At 48.2% G+C, this 26272-nt stretch overlaps 2 protein-coding genes across 4 annotated transcripts in view; both read right to left on the reverse strand.

The window, feature by feature from the left end:
* The window catches only part of TBC1D9B (TBC1 domain family member 9B), a 251807-nt gene that overhangs the window by 210889 nt on the left and 14646 nt on the right, over positions 1 to 26272 (reverse strand). For all 3 annotated transcript variants that reach the window (XM_066591015.1, XM_066591014.1, XM_066591016.1), the window contains exon 2: positions 10985 to 11095. In XM_066591015.1, coding sequence (XP_066447112.1) covers positions 10985 to 11095 — 111 coding nt within the window. The remainder of the gene's footprint in view (positions 1 to 10984; positions 11096 to 26272) is intronic.
* On the reverse strand, positions 1511 to 4633 carry LOC136611414 (uncharacterized). The gene is made up of 3 exons (XM_066591018.1): positions 4536 to 4633; positions 4290 to 4436; positions 1511 to 2590 (listed from the first exon to the last, which is right to left on the reverse strand). The coding sequence occupies exons 2-3, from the start codon at positions 4397 to 4399 to the stop codon at positions 1996 to 1998; spliced, it is 705 nt and encodes a 234-aa protein (XP_066447115.1). The 5' UTR covers positions 4400 to 4436; positions 4536 to 4633; the 3' UTR covers positions 1511 to 1995.

Below are 26272 nucleotides of genomic sequence, written 5' to 3' on the forward strand. Positions count from 1 at the left end.
GTTATTGCGGCGGGTTGACACGGAGGATCAGTGGGATACAATGGGTGCCACCATTGCGTCACGCATTCGTGAACTGAGGCCGGAGCGTCAGTGGGCTATTGCGCCCGTTATTTACTATGCTTTAGAGCTTTTTGCTTCTGAAAGGCCCATTGCTGATAGCTGTACCCTTATTTCAGCAATGAAAAATACAGGCTTTGCAGTACCACAATCGAACCGCATGTTGCCTACACCCCAATCTTTCCCTGACCAACCAGGCAGGGTTCCTAGGACAACGGGATACCCCATGCACCATGTTTCTCAAGACACTGGCTACGGCGACACGGTCTCTGGCGGGTCACCTTCCCCTTCCCAGCAATCGTTTCTCTCAATGATGAGAAGCCCTGTGCATCAGACCTCGCAACACACAACCACGGTACTGTACACGCCGCCAAGCGGATCTCAATCCAGTACAGGAGACGGCTCTTTTATCAATTATACGACACTGCAGTGATAACAGCTGTTGCATGGTGATAACTGCAATGTCTTATACGCAAGCATTGTAAAGTGCAGGATCCGTTGTGATGCTGCCTTTTGTAGTGGTGCATGCAGTTGCCTGCTGTCCCAGAAATCCTAACGGATGCTCAGGTGAAAGATTGGGGTGCAATTTCTTCCATCTCTCACTGCCGGCTACTATCTGCTCTGCTGCTAAATAGGCAAGGCACACACATTCATTCCCATGAGTGGCATGACCGTGAAATTATTCGCAGGTTGTGCGACTGTACGTGAAGGATTGTGTATGTGCGTCTAGAGTGATTTTGTCCGCTGCCTCGCTGTCCTCCAAGGTTGGGGTATTTCACTTCTCGGGGTCATTGCCTTTGTTTGTTGTTTTCCTTTTTTTTATTTTCATGTGTATTTTCATGTTTGCTCCAGTGTAATGCATGTTACCGGAGTTCAAACATGAAATAAACTCCAAGAAATGCTGATGAGAACAGGGGCAGTCTGTCTGTCGGCCTGTTCCCATCCGCATTTCCCCTTGCGGTATATCCGTCAAGTGTGGCGAAAGCCAAATTGGTATTGGATCGCCCGGCGACAGAGAGAAACGTTACACCATTTACCGAAAAAAAAAGTCACCACGTGCAAAATGACTGCAACTGTGTGGGGAGCAATGAAACACCAAACCCTGAATTTCGCTATCAAACATTGATGTAAATTAATGTCAGTATTTTAGTGGATAAAAAACGGTCACACACGTCGCTTCCATGTGCTCCTGGGGCGTGCCTAATGTAACGCTCGGTAGTGCTGTGGCATGAAGCTTGTGAATGTGGTTCCATTGCTTGGGTGAAATGTATTGTGCTACTCATGTTGTTGTAATCGTTAACTGCTGAAATGCTTCAAAAAGGTTACGTTTAAAAACCAATACACCCGCCATGTTCATTAGGCTACTTATTAAAAACCAACATAGCCTAACAATTGTTTGAACTTAACATAAAGTTCAGGTACTTTGTTCGACGACAAAAAAGGAAGAGTGATATTTTTCATTAAATATAGTAAAATTTATTTGTCCAAACTTTTTTCTAACTATTTTGTAAACTTTAATGACCGATCACAAACTGCATGGACCGCCTTTGGTGGGTCTTGAATAAATGCACTTTATGCCAATAATGTCTTCTGCATCCTTCTGGGGCTGGGCGCCGGGGGAGGGTCACACTCCAGTTTTAGGGCTGCACACCACCGACACAGGAGAACTGCCATGGCACGGTGCCTTCGTGACTAAGGAAATAGTCAGTGAAGAGTTCTCGAACCTGCACTGCGGTAGCAGCCGTGCGACCTGCACCCCAGTTGATGACCGTGTCAAAGGCAGGAGCGAGTTCTTCGACATCTACCTCGGGGCGATAGTCCCGGAGGTAGTTGTGAAGAACACAACATGCCTTGACAAGGTCATCAACTGTGGTAGGGTCTACCATTAGGGTAGTCCCTAGAACTCTCCACTGACTAACCATGATCCCGAAGGCACACTCAACCACGCGACGTGCCCGGGCTCAGCCGATAATTAAAAATCCTTTTCCGGGCATTCAGTCCTCTTCGTGGGTATGGGCGCAACAGGTTTGGCAACAACGGGAAAGCCTCATCCGATACCATCACAAAGGGGACTGGATGTGTGGTTCCCGGGAAAGGTTGTGGGGCTGGGAGCGAAACGCCATCTCGAAGAATTTGCATCCCAATCTGTGAAGTTCGCAGCACCCGAGAATCTCCAGTGCTGCCATAGGCGCCGACGTCGATGCAAACAAATTTGCTATGTGCATCAGCCACGGCCATCAGGACAATAGAAAAAAATTTTTTGTAATTATAAAATTTGGAGCCTGAGTGGGCTGGCTGAAGCACACGCACATGTTTGCCGTCAACGGCGCCTATGCAGTTAGGAAATTTGGCAACATCTTGAAAGCCTGCTGCAACATGTTGCCAAGTATCCTCGGTAGGTGAAGGCATCACGATGGGCTGCAACTTCTGCCAGATAGCGCTGCATGTGCACCTCACAATTTCGGTGATGGTAGATTTACCAACACGAAATTGGAGATGCAGGGATGCATAGCTCTCTCCTGTGGCCAAGAAGCTGAAAAGAAGCAGAGAAGAGAAACAAAAGTTAGTACACAATGAAGACTTGCATAATGTCAACACTTCAAACAATTATTTAAGTATTCAGATATTAATCTCAACACAAAATTTATATGAGAACACAGTGTAATTCATGTGAAGGAAATAACATGAGCATTGCAGAGGTAGCCATGGGGGAGGTTACATTGTCACTTTACACGCAACACATGGTTCACAATTCCATTCTCCCCATCTACAACATAGGGGAGAGAGAAAGTTAAAGTGCAAAGATGTTCCTGCCACACTCAGGTATATAACTAGGGTATGTTGACTGCCGTTGCGCAACAATGGTTGGCCAACTTGGCTGCTATGGTAAGTTCAACAATCTAACTTCTGCCAATTTGTTTCAGAAGTCAACCACCCACAAGATGATGATGCCTGTGTTATGTGGCAGAAGACAGAATACCAAAGACAACGAACTGTTCCACCGCCCTCTCCCAAAACTACTAGAGGAGAACCCGAAAACGTACAACTGTACATTTTCAGCAACGTCGCCTGCGAATTAAAAAATGGAGTTTGTCTTCCGCTGGATGAAGCCCTTTGTGACGTCACAAAATTAACCTATTTCCAGCTGTTGAAGAACGTGTGTCTTGGCAGCTAGCAGCGCTGTCTCACTCCACGCAGCAAGGGCGTAAGGTGGTTTGAACTACAACACACGGCCGCTGGGCCAATGGCGGCTATTAACCCTTTCCAATCCATTCTCAGGCCTGCCCCGACATCATAATTTGCCTTCACAGCTGCGATGTGGTGGCAGGCCCAACAGTGCAGTGCAGCAGTGCATCTGCACCCGATCATCAGACACATCGGGTGCAGATGCATTCCTGCAGTCATCCTCATCGAGGACCCCCGTAGAGAATGCAGAAAGGGTTTTCAACCGTTTCTGCCTTCTCCTTTACACATTACATACCGCTCAATTAGCGCTATGTAATGCATAGAGATTCCGGCAGCCCGGCGATCATGTGTCCGCCGCGATTACCCAACCCACGGCGGTCACATCAAAGCCGAGCCGGGAGCCAGCACTGGGAGCCAGTACTTGCTTCTTGCACATTCTCCTTCTGTCTCCCGGCCATCATGTGACGGCCAGGTGCCACCTGACCACTGCGATCACATCATCGCCGAGCCAGGAGGCAGAAGGAGAATGCGGAAGACGCCGGACAGGTAAGCAGTTCCCTCCCTGCACCGTCCTGAACTCTGTCAGTTCAGGAGGGTGCAGGGACAAAGGAATTCTTTTCACCCATTCTCCCCAGCACCAATTTCTTTGGAACTGGGGAGAATGGGTGAGAAAAAAATAAATAAATATTGGAAAGGGTTAACCATTGAAATGCCACTAGCAATTCTGACAGCGGCATTTACATAGCACAAATGGTGTCGAGGGGTCACGCACGGGCAACCAAACACCCACCCGACCCGTGAGTTCGGGGATGCCGTGCACGTGTCATTATGGCGGTGTTGCTAATGAAAGGGGTGCTCGATAGCCAAGCTGTCCAAAAGCAGTGTGACGTAATGCGATTGCATTACGTCCTACTGCCGGAGCAATCACAGCATCGCATGAAAAAATAAAATGTATTGCACAAAACGTGTAAGAAAAAAAAGAAATATACAGTTGCAAATTACATTACGGATAAAACAACTGGGACAGGATAAGAAAGGTTACTTACCGAAGGGTGATGAGCAGCCTTTCTTCTGCAGTGATCGCCTTCCTCATGTGCGTATCCTGGTACGTAAGATCCCGGCGCACCAGCTCCAGAAGGCGGTCAAAGGCCTCCATAGGCAGCCTGCAGAAGGCTACGAACTTCTCCGGATGGCTGCAGAGAGAGAGAGAGAAAGGGAGAGCAGGCTAAACTAAATACAAATTCTTTACACAATCTCAAACCTATTCACATCACATGATACACTTCACTTACTTTTTTAAATCTTGGTAAAGGCTTGCGAAATGCCCCTCGTCCCCCTCTCGATGAGTAGGGGATGCACCCAGTAGTGCCTCCGGCGCCGGGAAGCACGATCAGTCTGTAAAAGAATATTAGCAGGAATTAAAGAACATGGCAGCAATCGCACTCTAGTCCACAATGCATCTAAAGAAACAACAAGGAAACAAAGCACACACTGTCGAAACACTGCTCACCTTTTCGGATTCTTCTCCTTGCATGTACAACATTAGGGCGATGAGTGTGCAGCGGTTGGCGCGCCTCAGCCGAATTCTTGTGGTAGGCTCCATAGCTCAAGAGAAAATGGCCACAAATTCTTAGCCTCTTCCTACCCTGTGCAGAAATGGGCGTGGACGATGACCTCACAGGAAAGGGTTTTCTTAGAATCTGCACCTACTAAAATACGCAGTCAAATCTGCAACTAAAACCGCGCCTCTCCAAAAAAAAACGCTGCGGTTTTTTCTGCAGCAAAGGACCTGCGGATTTAACTGCGGTGGAACCGCAGAATAATACGCGATGAAAACCGCGACTACATTTGGGTATTGCATGCGGATTTGCCGCAGATGCGGCAGGGTTGCGGCAAAACCGCGACGGTAAAACCGCGGCATTTACGCGGCAAATCCGCCCTGTGTGACCCTAGCCTAATGCAGTCTTAATTGCTGATTTATGCAGGGACATGGATCTCTATTATCACTTCTGCACTGATTTCTTTATATGTGCGGGGGGAGGCAGTATGTAAGTGTCCGCAGCTGCAGTCCCCTTATGTGTTCCCCCGCTCTGTACCTCTATCAAAATGGCGGCTCCACGTGGCGTTTTCCCTCCGGATAATGGCGGCCAGCCACTGTGCTTCCGTGCCTGTGTGTGAGCGGCGTTTCAGCAGACCGCGCCGCTCGCTCTGCACTTCCTGCGGTTTCTCTCGCACCGGCGGTGTGCACTGCAGGATCCTCCGCTCTGACGCTGCTCTCTCCCTCCACCGCTGGCTGTCAGATCTCTCATCGGGAAGGTCACCCGGTCTCCTCTCTCTGCCGTCCCGCTGCCGACAGGCTGTCTCTCCGGTCCGGCTCTCCCCCCCCATCCGCACGGCACCAGGGAAGACAACCCCCGGAAGTCTGTCTAGCCTCCGCCGCCTGCTTCTCACCGTTGCTCAGCGCGGGCCTCTCCAGTCTTAGGTGAGCTGGTTTCTGGGGTTTAAACGCCATTTCTCCCCGTGGTCGGTCTCAGGGTTTAGCCTGCAGCTCCGGTGGTCTCTGAGGTCGCTTTCCCCGTTTCTCAAGTATTGTTAATCAGGATTATGTCCAGTATTTTGTGGTGCCTTTGTGGGAGCTCTGCTCACTCACGTCCGTCCATGTTGCTCGCCAGCCACGCCCCCATAAATACACACTTTATGATAGGCCATAAAATAAGATTAAGTGCAACCATAAAATACACAATCAAATGGAGCCGCATAACATACAACATGCTCATGTTGTACAAAAAAAAAAAAAAAAAGGAAATATTCACAGATATTTCTGGAAACATATTCCAATTTAAGTACCAGGATGCAGTTGCGTGGACACAATGCATAGATGACATCAGTAATGGTCATGGCATAGTGCTGCTAGTATCAGGGTTTGACGTTTAGTAGATGTGCATGCTGATCCTGTTGTAGACGGAGTACAACTGCCAGAAGTTAATCGATCTAGTCACACTTTGGTGATGTCATCATTACTGCAGGAAGTAGAAGACAGCAAAGAACCAAGCACTGTTGGAATGGGAGTGGTGGGTGAGGAGAGTAAAACTTCTTGCATGTTTTTAAAAAAGAGGTTTTCTAGGCAAAATACTACTGATGAGTTATCCTCAGGATAGGTCATGAATAGTTTGGCGTCTACTGCTGAAGAATAAGCGAATGAGTTATCAGTGTGCATCAGGTAGTCAGAGGTCAAGAGGGGTGTCGTCTCTCCTTAAGAAGAGCACCTAAAAAGTGTAAGGAGACACCTGGGGGGTGAATGGGTCGGAGGGGGTGTAGGAAGGGGGGGGCATTGTCTATCCCCAAGGAGAGCACCCAGAAGGCATATTTCTGATTTCAGCCGCACTTAAGCAGCGCTGCTGATTAGAGCCACCTGATTGGCTCTTCGGCACCACGTGACTACACAGCGTGCACGCGGATTGCCTTCAGCAGCCATGTGCACTACACACTACACTTAAGCAGCACGGGGTTAGGGTTTAGGGTTAGTGTTTAGGGTTAGTGTTTAGGGTTAGGTTTAGGTAACCCTAACCCTAAACCTAACCCCGTGCTGCTTAAGTGTAGTGTGTAGTGCACGTCTGCTTAACTGTAGTGTGTAGTGCACACGGCTGCTGAAGGCAATCCGCGTGCACGCTGTGTAGTCACGTGGTGCCGAAGAGCCAATCAGGTGGCTCTAATCAGCAGCGCTGCTTAAGTGTGGCTGAAATCAGAAATATGCACCCAGAAGGGGTGTGAGAAGATACCCAAGAGGTGAGGAGACTTATAAGACACTCCATGTTCCTCTGGGTAATTAATGCAAATAAGGAAAATGGAACAAAACCGCTGCAGCTCCACTTATTGGATGGCAGCATTCCTTCAAATCAATTCTTTAACCCCCCTTAAGGGCACGGCCTCCCCCCCCCCCCCCCCACTTTTCATTGTTTCCTCCCCCCTTTTACAAAAATCATAACTCCTTCATTTATACATCAACGTCACTGTATGAGGGCTTGCTTTTTTGCCAGACAAGTTGTATTTTTCAATGGTGCTATTTAATGTACCATATAATGCACTAAAAACTTCTAAGTGGAGTAAAATGAAAAAAAAAACAAAAAACACATTCCGACAGCTTTCAGTGCGTTTTGTTTCTACAGCGCATAAACTGCAGCAAAAATGACATGATAACTTTATTCTATGGGTCAGTATGATTACTATGATACCAAACGTGTATAGTTTTTTATTTTGCTGGACTACTTTCATTTTTTTTTCAAAGACATTTAATTTTTTTTTTAATTTTTTTTGCCACCATCTTATGTGCGCAGTAACTTTTTTATTTTTCCGTCAACACAGCTGTGCGAGGGCTCATCCCGTAGTTTTTGATAGTACCATTTTGGAATACATATGACTTTTTGATCGCTTTTTATTGCATTTTTTCTGGAAGACGGTAACCGAAAAAGTGCATTTGTGGCGTTCTTTATGGTCTTATTTTTACTCTCTATTTTAGCCCCCCCCCCTAGGGGACAACAACTTGTTATGCTTTGATAGCTCCTGCAGTATGATGTAATGCTATAACAGACTGCAATCTGACAGGCAGTCTATCAAGCCACCCCACGTGGACGGCTTGATAGGCAGTCTGCTAAGGCAGCCATGGGGCCTTTCAGGAGGACCACGACTGCCATGCCACCCCTGCGGCTCCCTGCAATCTCACTGCAGGAGGGCTGTAGGGGACCGCCGAACATTGTTCGGGGGAGTTAAATGGGAAACCAAGCCAGAAAACTATACCCAGACAGCCGTTTCAGGGTGTTTGCCCCTCATCAGTGTGCAGTAGGTTTCTGGCTTGGCTAGTGAGAGGCCTGTAATGTGAGCCAAGAGGGGTGTCGTCTCTCGTTAAGGAGAGCACCCACATTGATTTGAAGGAATGCTGCCATCCAATAGGTGGCACTGCAGAGGTATTGTTCCATCTTCCTTATATTCAGGTAGTCAGAGAAGCGGTTCAGCCATCTTTGTTTCTCCACGTCCAAAGGGCTGTTTTAAACAGACTGTCAAACTGTTACCATGCTTTTCACTCCTCACTGAGCGGGACCATTAGGTAGCGTTTGTCTCACTGATTACAGTGATATGTCTGCTGTATAGGAGTTTAGGAGAAACTTACATTATATTAGTAGCAGCCAGACACAGAACTAGTTCTGCATATTCATGAGCTGTAGGTTTGCCACACCCACCCTGCCCTCCAGTCAATGATTGGCAGTGCACTATGTATAATAGACAGACAGCAGTCAATCAGTGACTGGAGGCGGAGTGGGTGTAACTAGCCTGCAGGTCATGAAATATCCATGATCCTCTTTAATAAGCAGATCAGCGTGGATCCTGAGTAGTGGACCCTCGCCAATAAACTATTGATAACCTTTCGTGAGGATATATCATCGATAGTGTAGTCCCAGAAAACCCTGTTAAATCCACACAACAGCCGTCATTTATTGAGGCATTTGTGGCAGCTTTCTGGCATTAAAAAGTTGGAAATCTTGCACACTTTTTTTGGTGAAAGAAGACTTTACATTTTTACATGCTTAACATTGCACAAAAAATGGGTGTAAATTATAGTACCATAAACGGTCGTAAATGATGGCACCAGCTCATAACTGGCATAGATCTGATTTCTGATACACATACTGCTGTAAAATATGCCAAATTTATTAAAATGACCCTCCAGTGTCAGGACAAACTTCTATCCCTGGACTAAATGGGAGGGATGGGGTATATTACCTGCCGTCCTTCTTTGCAGATCCACCAGTTCGCAATCCTGTTTTCAGCCATCCATAATGGCCACTGCAATTTTCTAGCTACCTAAAATCGTGTGAGCAGTGCTGGCCAATAAGAGAGCAAGAATAGTGGTAGTCTAACAACTAATGCACTGTAGGGATTAGGTAATCTGAAGATTAAGTCGGCCACCTAAAAATATCTTCTAGATATTCCAGCAGATCAGAATCATAGAAAGGTAGAGTTTGAAGGGACCTCCAGGGTCATCTGGTCCACCCCCCTGCTTAATGCAGGATTCATTAAGTCATTCCAGAACAGGCCAGGCTTTGTTTGAACACTTCCAATTCCTCCCGTGGTAGCCTGTTCCACTCATTGATCACCCTCACTGTCAGAAAGTTTTTTCTAATATTTAATTTGGGTCTCCTCCCTTTCAGTTCCATCCCATTGCTTCTAGTCTTTCCTTGTGCAAATGAGAATAGAGCTGATCCCTCTGCAATGTGACAGTCCTTCAGATATTTGTAGACAGCTATTAAGTCTCCTCTCAGCCTTCTTTTTTAACATTCCCAGATCCTTGTTCTGCATAGGACATGATTTGTAGAACGCTCAACATCTTAGTAACTCTTCTCTGAACTTGCTCCAGTTTGTCTATACTTTTTTTTTAAAGTGGGGTGCCCAGAACTGGACACAGTATTCCAGATGAGGTCTGACTAAGGAAAATCAGAGGGGGATAATTACCTCACATGACCTAGACTCTATGCTTCTTAATATATCCCAGAATTGTGTTTGCCTTTTTGGCTGCTGCATCACATTGTTCACTTATGTTCAGTCTTTTTCACATGTGCTGCTGCTTAGCCCAATCTCTCCCATTCTGTATGTGCTTTTTTCATTTTCCTTGCCCAGATGTAGGATTTCTCCCTGTTAAATACTATTCTAATCAGAAGGGCATCAGTAGACCAATAGGAGGTAATATAAGTACCCCCTGGGACCAATCCTCATCAGAAAGTCAGAGAGACTAGATCCTAGTAGGTCCACCATCCATAAAGAAACAGACAGGAATTGAGCACGATACTAGGAACGAACCAGGCTGGAATACACCCGAGAAATAAGGACCCTAGCGTGACAAAATAAAAAAAATATATATAACTGCCTCGTGGTCCAAGAGCAAAATTTTGTCCTGGAGCCGAAGGGTCGCTTTAAGGAGATTTTTAAAAATTCTGTGCATGTTCTTCCAGTGCAGGTTTTGGCAAGGTAGGTGTGGGAAATGCTAGTCTTCATAAATCAGTGCCTATATCCTCATGACAACCCTGATGTGTCAAACTGCTCAGTAGGAAGTTTCATGGGGCAAAGGCCCACCAGCTTTCCTCATAGACAACCTGAGACTTTAATCTCCGATAACTTAGCACAAGAATAAAGCAAAATTAGTAATGCACTCCATTGGTTTTGTTTTCTTCGGTTGTAAAGGAGTACTTTGGCCTTTTACAACTGGTGACCTATCTTCCGTATAGGTCATCAGTAGTTGATTAAGAGGGTCCAATGCTCAGGATCCCCATTCATCAGCCAATTATCTAGCCTGCTGTCAATGCAGCGGGGCTGGACGTAGTCATCAGTGGTCAGGACAGGAAGTGAAAGCGCCAGCTTTACACCATTGAAATCAATGGGAGTGCTGTGCTTCTATTAGACTTCCTGTTTGACCACAAGTCAAAACGGGACATCTGGTCCTGACCATAAAAGAGAAGGAAGTGTAATAGATGCACAGCACTCTCATTGATTTCAATGGGAGTGAAGCCAGCAATTTCACTTCCTGCTCTGACCACTGGTAGCTGATGATCAGTTGATGCACAGGCATCCCAAGCAGCAGATCCCGATCAATCAAATACTGATGGCCTTTCCAGAGGAAAGGCCTTCTCTTGTAAAAGGCCAGAATACCCCTTTAATTCATACTAATGTTGCCGAGTTTTCCTCTTAAACCTACCGCAAGCCACTGTCCAGTAGATCTGCGATTCCTGGGTCTGATGTAATATTCGATAAGGAGCAACACGGGCGCTTGAGTCTAATACAACATCCAGAGTTCCCACAAGTAAGCCTAGAGAACATAAGAGAAGATAGTGAGAATCACCAGCATGCCGGCTCCTTGTCTGCGACTGTCATGTAAAAACATATTGTGTAAATCACGTACATGTGACTACTCATTAACTGGCTGCAAACAACACTGATCACAAAGGTCACACCCCGGATGTGAACACATCACTAGCTGCATACCAAGGATAACAAATGTACAAGCAAGCTAGTCTGTAAAACAAATGACTTCTCTTTAACCCCATAAGGGTGCAGACAATTTAGGCCTTAATGCCCTTTAGGGCGCCTGCAGACGGCCGGGTTGGATCCCGCTGCGAGAATTCTCGCAGCGTGACCTGACCCGAGCCTCTGCAGGGACCAGTGCGCCGCTCACCTCTCCAGCGGCTTGGGCACTCTGATGTGCCAGCTGCAGGCCAGCCGGCGCCGATTGGAGCCGGCCGCCCAGGAGTGACATTTCTGTGCGGGCCTCTGCAAGACCCCCAGAGAAATAGAGCATGCCGCAATTTGTTTTTGCGGCCGTCTGCATAGGATTGTGTATTGTAAGGCAGGCAGGGGCGGAAATTCTGCGGTAAATCCCGCCACAGAATTTCTACCCGTGTGCAGGGGGCCTTACACACAGAGATTATTGCTCAAAATTCATTCAAACGTCCAAAGTGAGTGTTAATAGTTACATGTGAAAGCAAAACTATCGCTCACTTGTCGTTAGTGGTCGTTTAAGCTGACTTTTCTGTCAGCTTAAATGACATCGTTAGCACTCACTGGCTTCTCGTGCTGTCTGAAAGCTCTCCGCACAGTGCTTTCCATAGGAAGCGCTGAAAGGCGAGTAAGAAGCTGACCGCAAGCCCACAAGCCGCTGGCAAGTTTTTCAGTGTGAAAGCTCTGCATGAGCGCTAACGACATTAGCGGTGATATCAGCGCTCGTGCAGTCGTTTCACAGACTATTGGCCTGTGTAAATGGGGCTTTAAAGGGATGCCCCAATAGACAGACATTTATTTTTTTAACAATTATTTTTATTCAAGATTTTGCAATTTACAATGAAGGGAGTAAATATGAGATGAAGTACAATATAACTACAAGCAACAAGTACAATGCAATGATACAAACAACAAGTGACCCATGAGTGAGGCCTCCTTCCCACGAACGGATTTACGCCGCGTAAATCCGCGGCAAAAATCCGCTGCGTTGCCCCCTGCTATTAGGTTCTATTGAACCTAATAGCACAATGCTCACGATGCGTAATTCCACCGCGGAATTACGCACCGTGAAATCTCCCGTTCTCACCCGCAGCATGTTCTATTTGCCGCGGGTGTACGCGCTGACGGCTTCCATTGCAGTCAATGGAAGCCGTCCGTTCACGCTATCTCCCGCTGCAACCAGCGGAAGATAGCGTGAAAAAACGCTTCCCCGCCTACCGCCGCGCGTCACGTGACGCGGCCGGCGCGTCACGTGACACGGCCGGCCGCGTCATGTGACGCAATGGGCGTGTCACATGACGCGACGGCGGTGGGCGGGGAAGCGTCTTCACGCCATCTTCCGCTGGTAAGTATGGGGTCTCTGGGGGGCGCCGTGACGGGCTTCACCGCGGAATATTACGCGGCGGAGCCCGTCACGCTCGTGGGAAGGAGGCCTAAGAGTGCCAGATAATGATGAAGTGACCAATAGCACAACGGTTTGCATTAAGAGGGGTCACACATGAAACATGCGGGCACACCATGGTACTAGGTACCAGCAAAAGAGAACTTTAACCCCTTAATGACGCGGCCCCCTTTTCTTTTTTTCGTTTTTTCCTCCCCCCTTCAAAAAAATTCTAACTCCTTTATTTATCCATCACTGCAAAAAAAAAAACATGATCTCTTTATTCTATGAGTTAGTACGATTACTACGATACAAAACTCGTAGTTTTTTTTTTTTTACTATACTACTTTTTTTTTCCCAAACACTTAATTTTTTTCAATTATTTTCTGCTGCTGTCTTTTGCCCATCAAAATTGACAGCGGCATTTAAAGGGTTAATAGCCGCGGTTGGACGCACGGCCGATTGCAGCTATAGTCTGTGGGTGTAAACTGTAATAAACAGCTGACGCCCGCTCTGTCTCTTCATACATACCCCAACGCTCCAGGACGTACCCTTACATCCTGGGTCGTGAAGGGGTTAAAGTGGTTGTCTGGTAGTAAACTACTGGTGGCCTATGCTCAGGATAAATCATCAATAGTAGACAGGTAGGAGTGCATTGCCTGGGCTCCCTGACGATCTTCACTGGGCCAGTGCACTCCTGTGCTGAATTGAATTCTGCAGAAGCAGACAGCTCCGTTCTTACAGAAGCACGAGGCTTGATATTGCAGCCAAGTTCCCACTGAATTGAATTTCAATGGGAAATTGTCATGGAATTCCAAGTCCGGCCACTACAGTAAGGCTGCCTCTCCTCGGGCGTGGCGGTATCCGCCGCCAGGGAGCAGGATCCGCCAGGAAGCAATGATTCTCCGTTCGTGGACAGGGGGGGGGGGGAGCAATGCTATGGAGAGCTTTCATTGCGTTCCTCGCGGCCGGATTATCGCTGCGGGGAACGCAATAAAAACCGCCCGTGGACAGGCAGCCTTAGATCGAAGCTGTCTGCTTCTTGCAGAAATCAGCTCAGTGCACAAGCAGCATGGCAAACAGCTGGTCAACAGGGGGTCCCAGACAATGGAACCCTACCTATCTACTATTAATAAATTATGCTAAGGATAAGCCATCAGTAGTTACAATGAGGCTCTTGTTGGTAGATTTCCTGATCTGGGACCAATCCTCATCAGGGAGAGTAGATACTAGGTTCACCACCCATCTAGAAACAGACAGGAATTGAGCACCATACAAGCAACGAATTAGGCTGGAATACACTTGAGAGATAAGGCCCCTAGAGTGAAGATATTTTAAACTGTAGGTCTCACAGGCTGATAGGTTTAATGGACAGTTAGGCTGGGTTCACACAGGGCGGATTTGCCGCAGCAGATCCGCCTGCGGCAAAACCGCCCGCGGCCGCTAATCTCAGGATTAGCCAGCCATGTGGACGAGATTTCTCAGAAACCTCGTCCACACGGGACGGCTAATCCGCTGCGGTAAATCCGGCTGAAACCGCGGCTGCCACAGCCGCGGTTTCAAAAGAAGCAGCACGTCTGTTTATCTTTTCTTTTTTGTTTATTTGTCACGGCCGCGCTCTACTCTATGGGAGCGCCGGCCGCAACAGAAAAGCATGCGGCCGAGCCGCTTCAAAGCCGCCGCGGCTTAAACCGCGTCGGTTTTCCCGGCGGAAATCTCGCGGTTTTTGCTGCGGCCAAACCGCGAGATTTCCGACGAGAATCCGCCCTGTGTGAACCCAGCCTTAGTATTCTTAAGGAAGAAAAGTGCAAAATACTTAAATTGTAAGTATCACAAAAGCTCAGATGAGGGCAAATCAAAATTCTTTTGAAGCATGTAGAAAGGAGAAATGCCTTCCAAAGAAAACAAATGATACTGTTTGACCCTTATCTGTACAAGCTCAGAAGGATTGGGGCGACTCATTACCAGGGAGAAACTAATGGCTTTGCAAAAATGACAAAAAATGGGGAGTGGGGTGCGGGTGGAATTATGCCACCAGAATATTTAAGGGAATCCCAAACCCTACAGATAAACAGGCATTGTCAGCTTGGCAGTGTGAGCTAACATTAACCCCTTAAGAACACAGCCTATTTGGCCCAAAGGACGCAACAATTTTTGGGGAGGTTTTAATATTCACTTTTCAGAAGCCATAACTTTTATTTTTCCATTGACATAGCCATTGACAACGCCTCACATCCAGGGGTTCCAGATGCATTGCGAGGGCGATATTGGGTCGTAAATCATGGCCTGATATCGCTCTCGCCAGTGTGCAGGAGCTCTTAAATTAGAGAAAAACCACTGATTCTGACATTTTTACAGCATCAATCATGCAGAATAAATGATAACGGGAATTTTTCTTACCGATAATTCCCTTTCTTGAAGGCATCATGACAGCATACGCCAGCATACACCAAACACCAGTGCGTTCCAAATAACCACAGTGACAGAATACTTAACCAGAAGGTGTGTTTTTATTGGTATCACACACCTCAGAAAAAGAAACATAAGCATACACATTACCTCATGTGTTAGACAAAACAAGGGTAACCATGTCAGTAGGGGGGGGGGGGGGGGGGAGCCCGTATGCTGTCATGATGCCTTCAAGAAAGGGAATTATCGGTAAGAAAAATTCCCGTTTTCCCTCCGACATCATGACAGGATACGCTGGAGGAATAGCAAATAACTGGTATGGGCTTTTTTAGGGAGGGATTACTGCTTGAGACACCTTCCTCCCGAAGGTTGCGTCCTGACTATATTTAAAGTCCACCCTGGAAAGGCTCTCCTACTGACAGAGATCTCAGGAGGGGAAACCAAGGTCTTTTGGGCCAATAAGGTGCTACCAGAATTAATTTCCTTAGTAGGAGCGGAATAAGTGGTAAAAGCGTACGCTAAGTCCCAAACCCAGGGGTGAGAGAGAGCATCCGTGGCCAAGGCCTGTTTCTCCGCGCCTCGGGAAAAGAAAAGCCGGCACTTGGTATTTGCGCTTGACACAAATAGGTCTATTTCTGGTACCCCCCAATTCGTCACAAGCAGGCTGTACACCTCGGGATGGAGTTCCCACTCTCCTGGGTCCACTTTCTTCCTGCTTAGAAAGTCTGCGGCTGAATTCTCGGCTCCTTTTATGTGAAAGGCCGACAGTGACTTGGTTGTGAGTTCCGCCCACTGAAGGATCCTTCCCGTCAACTGCTGCAGTAGAGGATTCCTGGTGGTACCCTGGTGGCGAATGAGTGACACTGTCGTCATATTATCTGAAAAGATCCTCACATGCTTCATCCCTAAGAGTGATTGCAGGCTACGTAGGGATTTCCACACCGCATTAAGTTCTCTAAAGTTAGATGAACCAGATCTCTCATGAGCGTCCCAAGTACCCTGTATATGACCGCCTTCAAAGTGGGCCCCCCACCCTTTGGCGCTGGCATCTGTTGTGATTATTATTGCAGGGTCCAAGTTCCATTCAGATGCCCGTGACAGGTCTGATGAAAACCACCAGCAGAGTGAAGATCTGGCTTTAGCAGAAATAGAGATTGTCTGGTCAAGTGAGGACTGTAACTTGTCCCAATTCCGAAGGATCAGTGACTGGAGACCGCGACTATGGAACTGGGCCCAGGGAACCACACCAATACATGAAATCATTAGCCCCAGGATCTGCATTGCGTCTCTTACTGTTACTCTAGATTTTCTATATAGAGTGGAACATTCCTCCAAGATAAGCTGTTTCCTTAGAGGAGGAAGGGACGAATTTTGGAGATTGGATGCAACCCAGGTCCTTAAACAGTTAAAGCGTGGAACCCAAGTGTGACCTCAGAATAGTCGGGGAATCTGCCACCAACAGGAAGTCGTCCACGTAGGGGACGATAATAATCCCACGATTACGCAAAAAGGCAACCATTTCTATCACCACTTTGGAAAAAATCCGCGGAGCAGGAGAAATTCCAAATGGGAGGCAAATAAACTGAAAGTGACAGATTTCCCCTTCCATTCTCAGCGCAAACCTCAGGAACCTTTGCGAGTTGGCCTAAATAGGGATGTGAAAATAAGCATCCTTTAGGTCAATTGTAGCCATTACATTATCCCTGGCAATTAGGGGGGTTGCAGTTCTGACAGTCTCCATTTTAAATTTCCTATACTCAATTAATTTATTCAGTTCTTTGAGGTTAATTATTGTGTGGTGGGAACCACCTGGTTTGGGAACCAGAAAAAGGGGGGAATAAAATCCCTTCCCCCGTTCCTTCTTGGGGACGGGGATAACCGCTCCAAGATCCAGCAGGTTCTGTACACCTCTCAACAGAGCCTGCTCTAGGCCTGGAGACTGGATTGAGGTTACAATAAATCTGTCCGGGGGGGGGGGGGCGAGATTCTAGTTCGATCTTGTACCCCTCCGCCACCAGGTGTAGCACCCACTCGTTAGTCGTTATGTTACACCAACTAGTGGCAAAACGAGCCAGTCTACCGCCCACCGGGCATGAAGATGCGGGCTGAGGGACAACAGTAAGAGTCTTACCCCTTCCACCCTTCGGATAAGACCATCTTCCGGTCTTCCCTTTCCCAGCGTATGTTGTAGACGAGGGACGTGGAGTGAAGGGTCTCTTGGGCGGTCTGATGTTTGGCAGTCCCTGGTTCTTAGCTGCTTTTTCCAGCAGGCGATCCAGGTCCGGTCCAAAAATGCGTTCGCCCCGAAAGGGTAGGGTACACAGCTTGTTTTTGGATGCTAAGTCCCCCGACCACTCTTTTACCCAGACTGCCCTTCTGGCGGTGTTAGATGGGGCTGCCATGCGAGCTCCGAAGCGGACTGTTTCCATAGAGGCATCTGCCAGAGACCCCGTTGCTATCTGTAGCAGAGGGATACCGCTAGCAAACTCTTCCTTGGAGGCTTTTTGGTCAATTAGGGACGCAAGCTGATCCAGGCAGACCGCCATGGAGCGAGCCACAGAAGTGGCCGCGATATTGGATTTTATAATAAGGCTGGACGTGGACCAGGCCTTACGCATGGTCGTGTCCACTTTATTGTCCAAGGAGTCCTTTAAGTGGGACGTATCTTCAAATGGTAGTCCAGATTTCCTGGACACCATAGCAATAGCCGCATCTACTTTCGGCATTTCGTCCAGAAAAGCCACCTCATCTCCCGCAAATAAAAGGCGCTCCTTGAACTCTCTAGAGATTAGCGGAGCCTGATCCACACAATCCCACTCGTTCAGGATTAGTTGTTTGAGTGTGGCATTTACAGGAAACGAAGATTTCCGTTGTGGAAGCAATCCCGCAAACATATCGTCTTGCGCCGTGCAGGGTTGCTGCACATCTTCCTCCACCTGCCTGGTTCTACGTACAGCTTTTAAAAGTTGATCCATGTCAGCGGTGGAAAAAAGGTACTTTTTTTCCTCCTGCAACACTTCCCCGAGATTATCAAACTCCAAATCTTCCGCCATGTCAGAGTCAGACTCTGACACAGCCGGAGCAGACCTTCGTGTAACCCCTGAGGATATACGGGAAGATTTTTCCTCCTGCAGAATTTTTGCAGAACAAGCGGCACATAATGTTTTTCGTCGAGTTTGGCCAAGCACACTGGACACTTTTTACTCCTCCTCCTAGCCTCCCTAGGTTTTTGAGTATCCCTGTCCTGAAATGACAAGGGAGAACTCTGTTAGTCAGGAAGTGTATGTAGTGCAGGTGTAGGTTGGCCCACTGAACCACTTAGTTTGGAGACTCTCTGGGTCCTCTCTGGCCGACATCCTGCGCTTGTGGGTTCAACTCCTGTACTTAGGATCGATTCCCTGGCGTGAAGAAACACCAGCCGTCTTCCTGGTGCAGAAGAGCTTTTAAAATTGAATCCAGCGCCATTTGCACTAGGCCACGCCCCCTTGAGAAATGCCGCTGCTCAGCCCTGGACCCAGAGATGGCGGCCGCCGCCTAAATGACGGCCACGGTGTTGCCGGAAAGCCCGTACTTGGACCCAGGCCCACGCAGTCCCCGTTTAGCTCCCAGGTGAGGTACTTCCCACTGGGACAACCGGGGCTGCCAGGAGAGATGCCGCCGCTCACCGGTAAGCCCTGGAACCTCCGGCATGGGACAGCATCGCTGGAGCTCTGCCGCTGCTGTCCTGAAGGGACAGGAAAAGCACTGGTGTTTGGTGGAGGGGAGGTTTCTTTTATGCTCTGCCTTTTCCTGTCCCATCAGGTCAGCAGGTGAGCAACCTCCAGCACATGCTGTCCTGATGTCGGAGGGAAATGATAATTTTTTATTTCTGAGGGTTTATACGATTCCGACGATATCAAAATTATTCTTTTTTTTAAGTTTTTCCACTTTTGCACAGTAAAATCGTTTTTTCGGAAACAATTTTCTTTCTACATTGTTGCATTAAGGCCTCATGTCCACGGGGAAAATCAGGCCCGCCGCGGATTTTATATGTAGAATCCGGAGCGGGTCTCTCCTGCCCCGCAGACATGATGCGTAAAAATAAGAATAAACTCACCTGCTCCGGGCGATGCGTGTCTCCCCTTCTTCGCGGCCCGATCTTCTTCCTTCGGCCCGGCGGATGTGCTAGGCACACCGGCAACGTGCCACGCGCATGCGCCAGGCCGAAGAAAGAAGATCCGGCCACGAAGAAGGGAAGAACCGCATCGCCCGGAGCAGGCGAGTTAAATTCTGGTACAGGTCTCCCGCGGATCCGGACGGCTTCCATAGGCTTCAATAGAAGCCTGCAGGACCCGTCCCTGCGGGTGACCCGCACTAAAATGGAGCATGTCCATTTTTTTCCCCGCACGCGGATCTGCGCCTGACGGGAAAAATGACATCCGCAGATGTTTAACTACCTGCGGGTGTCTAATGCATCCCTATTGGCGCGCGGATCTGCGTGCGGGAGAACCGCTGTGGATTTAAAGCCCGTGGACATGAGGCCTCGGGCCTCATGTCCACGGGGAAAACCAGATCCGCGGCGGATTTGTAACGCGGATTTGGGCCGCGGATGCAGTGCAGATGCACTGTAATTGTCTTTTATTTTTAATGCGGGAGATCAATTGAGCTATGAGCTCTATGAGCTCCCGCACGCGTGATCCGCACCTAAATGGAGCATGTCCATTTTTTTTCATGCTCCAGAAATTTTTAAATTCACTTTTATTGACCATCCGCGGATATTTATCTACCGGCGGGTGGTCAATGCATTCCTATGGGGCGTGCGGGAAAAACGCTCAGGATTTTAATTCTTAATTTGCCCGTGGACATGAGGCCTTAAAGTCCCATAACTTATTGTTCCATGGTCAGAGCAAAGGCCTGTTTTTTTCATCAAAAGCTATAGTTTTTATTGGTATCACTGTGGGTACATACAGCTTTTTTTAATTGTGCTTTTTTGGGAGGCAAAATGAACAAAGTTAGCATTTCACCTGGGATTTTTTAAAGGTTTTATTTTTTTTATAGAGATAGGTGAAAGTGCACAAAAAAAGTGTTTTTGTTTTTTTGAAGGGGTGGGGTTTCTTTAACACTATTTTTTTTTAATATATTTTGTAAAGTCCCCATAGATGACTTGAACCATAACAGCTATGATTGCTTCCATAATGCATTGCAGAACCACTGTACTGCAATGCGTTATCGCTTACAATAGCGATCATAAGCAAAGGCAAGCCAGGACCTGGCGTACTGTTGCAATAGCAACCGATCATCCCTCCATCGAAGAACAGCTATCCCTGCTCTTAACCCCTCTACAGAGAGGACAGTATGTAGGCGGTTGACTAGCGGGCATAGCTCTTCTTATCTATCCCTGCAGGAAGACCGGCTATCAGTAACAACCGGCCTCAGGATGGCATAGGCTGAGCTTCTGATCCTACACCATCCATAGGACGTAAGTTTATGTCCTGTTGCGTTAAGTAACCCACAGTCAGGGCATAAACTTACATCCTGTAGCATTAAGGGGTTAAAGGGATTGTACAGCTCTGAAGTATTGATGGCCTGTACTCAGGATAAGTAATCAGTACCTGATTGGTGGGGGTCCACCACTGGGCCAGTGTATGTGTTGAAAGAACTGGAAGCTGACAGCTCCTAACACACATGTGTCAAACACAAGGCCCGCGGGCCGAATCCGGCCCGCTGCCTTGTGTTATGTGGCCCGTGGCGTGCCGACGGCCGCTCACCACTGTAGTGATTACCAGCTGGGGTGCCGCAGCTCCCCGCTGGTAATCACACTGACAGCGCTGATCCCTTCTCCCCTGAGTCCCCTGCTCTTCAGTTCCGCAGGAGAGGACTCAGGGAGGAAACGTGCCGTGCTGCTCACTGATGTCAGTGCACACCCGGACGCATATGAACTTTTCCCACAAGACTTCTGCACTAGTCAGCAATTCCAGCAACCTGATTGGTTGTCTGGGTTGGCTGATTCCCCAAACAACCAATCAGGTTGCTGGAATTGCTCAATAGTGCAGAAGTCTTGTGGAAAAAGTTCATATGCCACCCGGGCTCAGCACGATCCGAGGAGGAGCGGCGCTGACAGCAAGGAGGAGGTAAGCATATGGCTGGGGAAGTTAATATTGCTGCTGGGGGGTGAGGGTTAATATTGTTGTTGCTGGGAGGAGGTTAATAATGCTGATTGCTGCCGGGGCTGAGGGAGTTAATATTGCTGGTGTGTTGGGGGGGGGGGGGGGGGGGGTTAATATTGTTGCTGGTAGGGGGTTAATATTGCTGCGGGGGTCGGGTGGGGTGGTAATATTGCTGGTGGGGGTTAATATTGTTGCTGGCAGGGGGTTAATATTGCTGCCGGGTTGGGAAGGGGAGGGGGGAGGGTTAATATTGCTGCTGGGTGGGTGGGGGTTAATACTGTTGCTGGGAGGGGGTTAATATTGTTGCTGGGAGGGGGTAATATTGCTGCTGGGAGGGGGTAATAGTACTGTAGGGGTCGCTATTACTACTGGGGCCACTGTGGGGTACCCTGTTACTACTGGAGCCACTGTGGGGATCGCTATTACTAACTGGTCTACTGTGGGGGTCAATATTTTTACTGGGGCCACTATCAGAGTCACTATTACTACTGCAACCACTATGGGGGTCACTATTAGGGCTCGTTCACACGGGCGTAATTGCATTTCGGTCGCACAAATATGCTACGTATTTGCGCAATCGAAAATCGCTTATGCCTGCGTATTTGGGCACGCAGAAAAGAACGCAGATTGGCCGACTGAGATGGTGCCCAAATATGCACTGAATACATAGGTTTCCTGTGCATTCACCACGTATTTGCGCAGCCCATTCACTTTAATGGCCTATCGGGGTGCGTAGTTTGAAACAAAATAGGTCCTGCTGTGTGAAAATATACATCATGTGACATCAATGGCTTCTATTCTCTGCATATTATGTATGCAAATACACTGGTGTGAACGAGCCCTTACTGTACTGTCTTACAATCGGCCCTTTGAAGTTCACCAAAAACCTGATGTGGCCCTCGGTGAAAATGAGTTTGATACCCCTGTCCTAACACATTGCAGTGGTCCATATTGGTAATACAGACACTTACCATTGAATTCAATTCCTGCAATACCAACCTCAGCCGCTGCAATGTGTAGGGAGCTGTCAGTTTCCAGCTCTATACGCACTGCTAGCAAACAGCCGATTGCCGGTGGTTATGAGTGATGGACCTCTGCCAATCAACTATTGATGACATATTCTGAGGATGAGAAAAAAAAAAAAAGATATGGTAAATCCTTTCTTTTCCTATTCTGAGGATGAGTCGGGAATAATTAGAGGCCGTACTGCCAGCGGCTATCTATAACACTGTTATATAGCAGAGGCAGGATTGATAGCATATCTATATACCTTGTCATTAACTTTGTACACAGGCAGAGCCTGTACGCAGCATTATGCCAGAGGCAGTGCTGCCAATGTCACTGTATACAATACTAACCATTTCACTGCCCAGGACGTACATGTCCTTGCTTTAAACAGCTATATCTTAGGCTGTGTTGCCGATAATACTTCGGTTGTTCTTGTTTTAAAGCCAAGAATCTTGGAGCAAATCTATTATGCTGTGTAGGTGAGTTCTCTGGATCTACAAAAATCACAAACTTGGTACACATACCAAAATTACGTTTTGGGAATTTACGCAGGACCCTGACATTTTTTCAAAAAGAGGGCAGGGTTCAGCAATACTGGGAGTGGCCACACAGCCCATCATATTTAGTATAATGCATGACAAGAATTGGCATACATTATACTAGGTATCTACTCCAGCGCATAGTTGGTGTAGGTTTCCAACTGGCTCATTGAGGTGTTGCCAGGTGAAAGAAATGTACTAAGAGGCTTGCACCATAAAATTTACTTATACTGCCATATGAAATGCCCGTCTTCATAGGGGTGAATGCCCACGAATGGATTTCTACTGCGTTTCCCGCTGTGGCAATCCGCGTGTGAATTCCGTGGCTACTTAGTTCTATTGCCAATGCTCAAATGTGGAATTCTCTTTAAAACATTATCTTTAAAATAAAACTAGAATCAAAGCTGTATCTTTATTTGTGTTGAGATTTGCATATACTTGCAGCCCTCACTACAGACTGTATTTTTGCAACTTGCATCTCAGGTCGTATTGCAGGTAGAGCTATGGTTTTGTATTAAAGATATGAATCTTAGTTCTAGAACAAGACCAAATTAAAAGGCATTTTTACAATGTGGCAGGTGTCTACTTTTAGAAATGGCAGGAGGGGTAAGGCCCATTTAGACAACGATTATCGCTCAAAAGCCATCTTTTGAGCGATAATTGCTGCGTCTAAACATGCAGCCATTTTGCACTGTTCGTTCATCGCTCATTTCTAGCGAGCTAGAAATTTGCGATGAGCCTTATCAGCACCGCACGCTCAACGGGCAATGCTGATAGCATTCTTTCAGCTGGTATCCCGCTGGCAGTTCTCAGCGGGACACCAGCTGAAAGCGCCAAAAACAAAGCAGCTGTTTGCATATACAAAAAAATTTTGAGCGATCATCGTTCCGTGTAAATGGGCCTTTAGGCTGCATTCACACACGTTTTCTCCAATACTGACCTTGACATAACTCACAGGGGAAAAGAACCCATTCAATGGGTAAATTCACACCGGCTGGTCTGTAGGATCTAGCAAAAAGTCGTCCCGGCACTTGGAGTTTCTTCTGGTCGCGAATAAGTCCATCTGATCTCTAAGTTGGGAACTATCCTCAAATGGCAGTGACGTTTTCTTCACTAATTTGGCTACCTGTACGTCTACTTTTGGAATCGTACGCCAAAGGGTAGCATCATCTAGTGAAAATGAAAGCCTCTCTCTAAATTCTATTAAATGTACACATCTTAAATGTACACTCCGGTCAAATAGGTCTCTTTACATTATCATCCAATCTCTTGGAGCATAATGCACTCCTTTTAATCCATTTTTTATCCGGTTTGGTTTTTAATGCTTCCTCCTAGAATGTGAGAAGCTATTACCAACACCAGATAAAACATTTCTAGCCATGCTGAAATTCTTGCCCAAGTGGATTACTTACTATTGGCACAATCCCCTTATCCCCCATCTGCGCTATCCATGGAGCCTGCCGGGTGAAAATGGAGCCTGTAGACATAGAGGAGCTCCAGGGATTTATATCTGCCACCTTTATGCAGAAGACGCCGCCGACAAGGCGTCCAACGTCATTGCGTACGGCGCCACATCAGAGGAAGCCGGCCGCGGCTAGACCCCGGGACTGAAAAGCAGAGCACAGCCGCACCTGCCGCTTAGTCCCCTCTATCGCTGGTGCCGTACCCGGATGGTGCCGAAGCCCGACTCCACGTGCCCTGGTGAGTAGCATACTCCGGTCCTGCAGCAGCCTCCATCCACAGCACGGAGAACACTGGAGCTAGTCAGTGGGAAGTGGCCATAAAAAAAAAAACTCTCCTTCCTGTCCCAGCGAACATAGGCGGGGCAACCTCCATGTGTGCTGTCAGGATGGACGCTATGGAAATTAATGTAAATCTAGTGCAATTTGGCATTTTTATCACAAAAATGCATCACACATGCATGAAAACTGCAGTTAAATCGCAGGTAAAACAGTCAGTTTTTCAGTGACTTATTGCGTTTTCCTTGCGCATTTTTTTCACACGATTGTCAATGGGACTTTCTAATGTTAAAAATGCACCGCAAGTTTGTACTCTGCAATTTTTGTGTGATGCGTTTTTAACATTAGAAAGTCCCATTGACAATCGCGTGAAAAAAACGCGGCGATATCACATGAAAAAAACGTGCAAGAAAAACGCAAGTGTGCAGGAGCTCTTAGATCACACTGGCCCATGTGAATACAGCCTTCAGATGATTGCTTGTTTTGTAATTTAGGATTTATCTGTACAGGCCAATAGTGTGAAAACTATTCTACTAGAAGTACAAAATATCCAAAAAAACCCTGGCAGTGAAAGAGTTGAACCAGAACTCCTGCTGCCAGGGGTCCTGCCTGCAAACAGTATTATCAGATCAGTGCTGCCAGTGTCTGTGTACACAATAACACTCCAATGGGGGGTGGGGGGGCACTGCTGTCACTACCTGATATACTGTATAATATCCCGGGTAGCTCTACTGCACAATATTATCAGGCCGGACATTAGGGGGGGCAGTGTAGATAGCCTGCGTACCTTAGGGGGTCGCAGAGTATATAACCTGCGTACCTTAGGGAGTCGCAGTGTAGATAGCCTGCGTACCTTGAGAGGGGAGGGGGGGGTCGCAGTGTATATAGCCTGCGTACCTTTGGTAGGGGGGGGGGGGGGGGGGTCGCAGTGTATATAGCCTGCGTACCTTTGGTGGTGGTGGTGGTGGTGGTGGGGGGGGGGGGGGAGTCGCAGTGTATATAGCCTGCGTACCTTAGGGAGGGGGGGGGGGTTTGCAGTTTATATAGCCTGCGTACCTTGGGGGGGGTCGCAGTGTATATAGCCTGCGTACCTTAGAGGGGGGGGGGGGGGGGTGTCGCAGTGTATATAGCCTGCGTACCTTTGGTGGGGGGGGGGGGTGTCGCAGTGTATATAGCCTGCGTACCTTTGGTGGGGGGGGGGGGTCGCAGGGTGCACTGCCCGCGTACCTTTGGTGGGGGGGGGGGGTCGCAGGGTGCACTGCCCGCGTACCTCTGGGGGGGGGGGGGGGGGGGGGGCGCAGGGTACACTGCCCGCGTACCTCTGGGAGGGGGGGGGGGGCGCAGGGTACACTGCCCGCGTACCTCAGGGGTTCCCAGGGTACACTGCCCGCGTACCTCAGGGGTTCCCAGGGTACACTGCCCGCGTACCTCAGGGGTTCCCAGGGTACACTGCCCGCGTACCTCAGGGGTTCCCAGGGTACACTGCCCGCGTACCTCAGGGGTTCCCAGGGTACACTGCCCGCGTACCTCAGGGGTTCCCAGGGTACACTGCCCGCGTACCTCAGGGGTTCCCAGGGTACACTGCCCGCGTACCTCAGGGGTTCCCAGGGTACACTGCCCGCGTACCTCAGGGGTTCCCAGGGTACACTGCCCGCGTACCTCAGGGGTTCCCAGGGTACACTGCCCGCGTACCTCAGGGGTTCCCAGGGTACACTGCCCGCGTACCTCAGGGGTTCCCAGGGTACACTGCCCGCGTACCTCAGGGGT

Source organism: Eleutherodactylus coqui, chromosome 2 (genome assembly GCF_035609145.1).
Source record: "Eleutherodactylus coqui strain aEleCoq1 chromosome 2, aEleCoq1.hap1, whole genome shotgun sequence".
NCBI lineage: Eukaryota > Metazoa > Chordata > Amphibia > Anura > Eleutherodactylidae > Eleutherodactylus > Eleutherodactylus coqui.

Coding starts and splice junctions, on each gene's coding strand:
- LOC136611414 (XM_066591018.1), bottom strand. CDS start 4,399: ATGGAGGCCTTTGACCGCCTTCTGGAGCTGGTGCGCCGGGATCTTACG. Junction 2,591..4,289: donor AGGCTGCTCATCACCCTTCG/GTAAGTAACCTT, acceptor GCTTCTTTTCAG/CTTCTTGGCCACAGGAGAGA.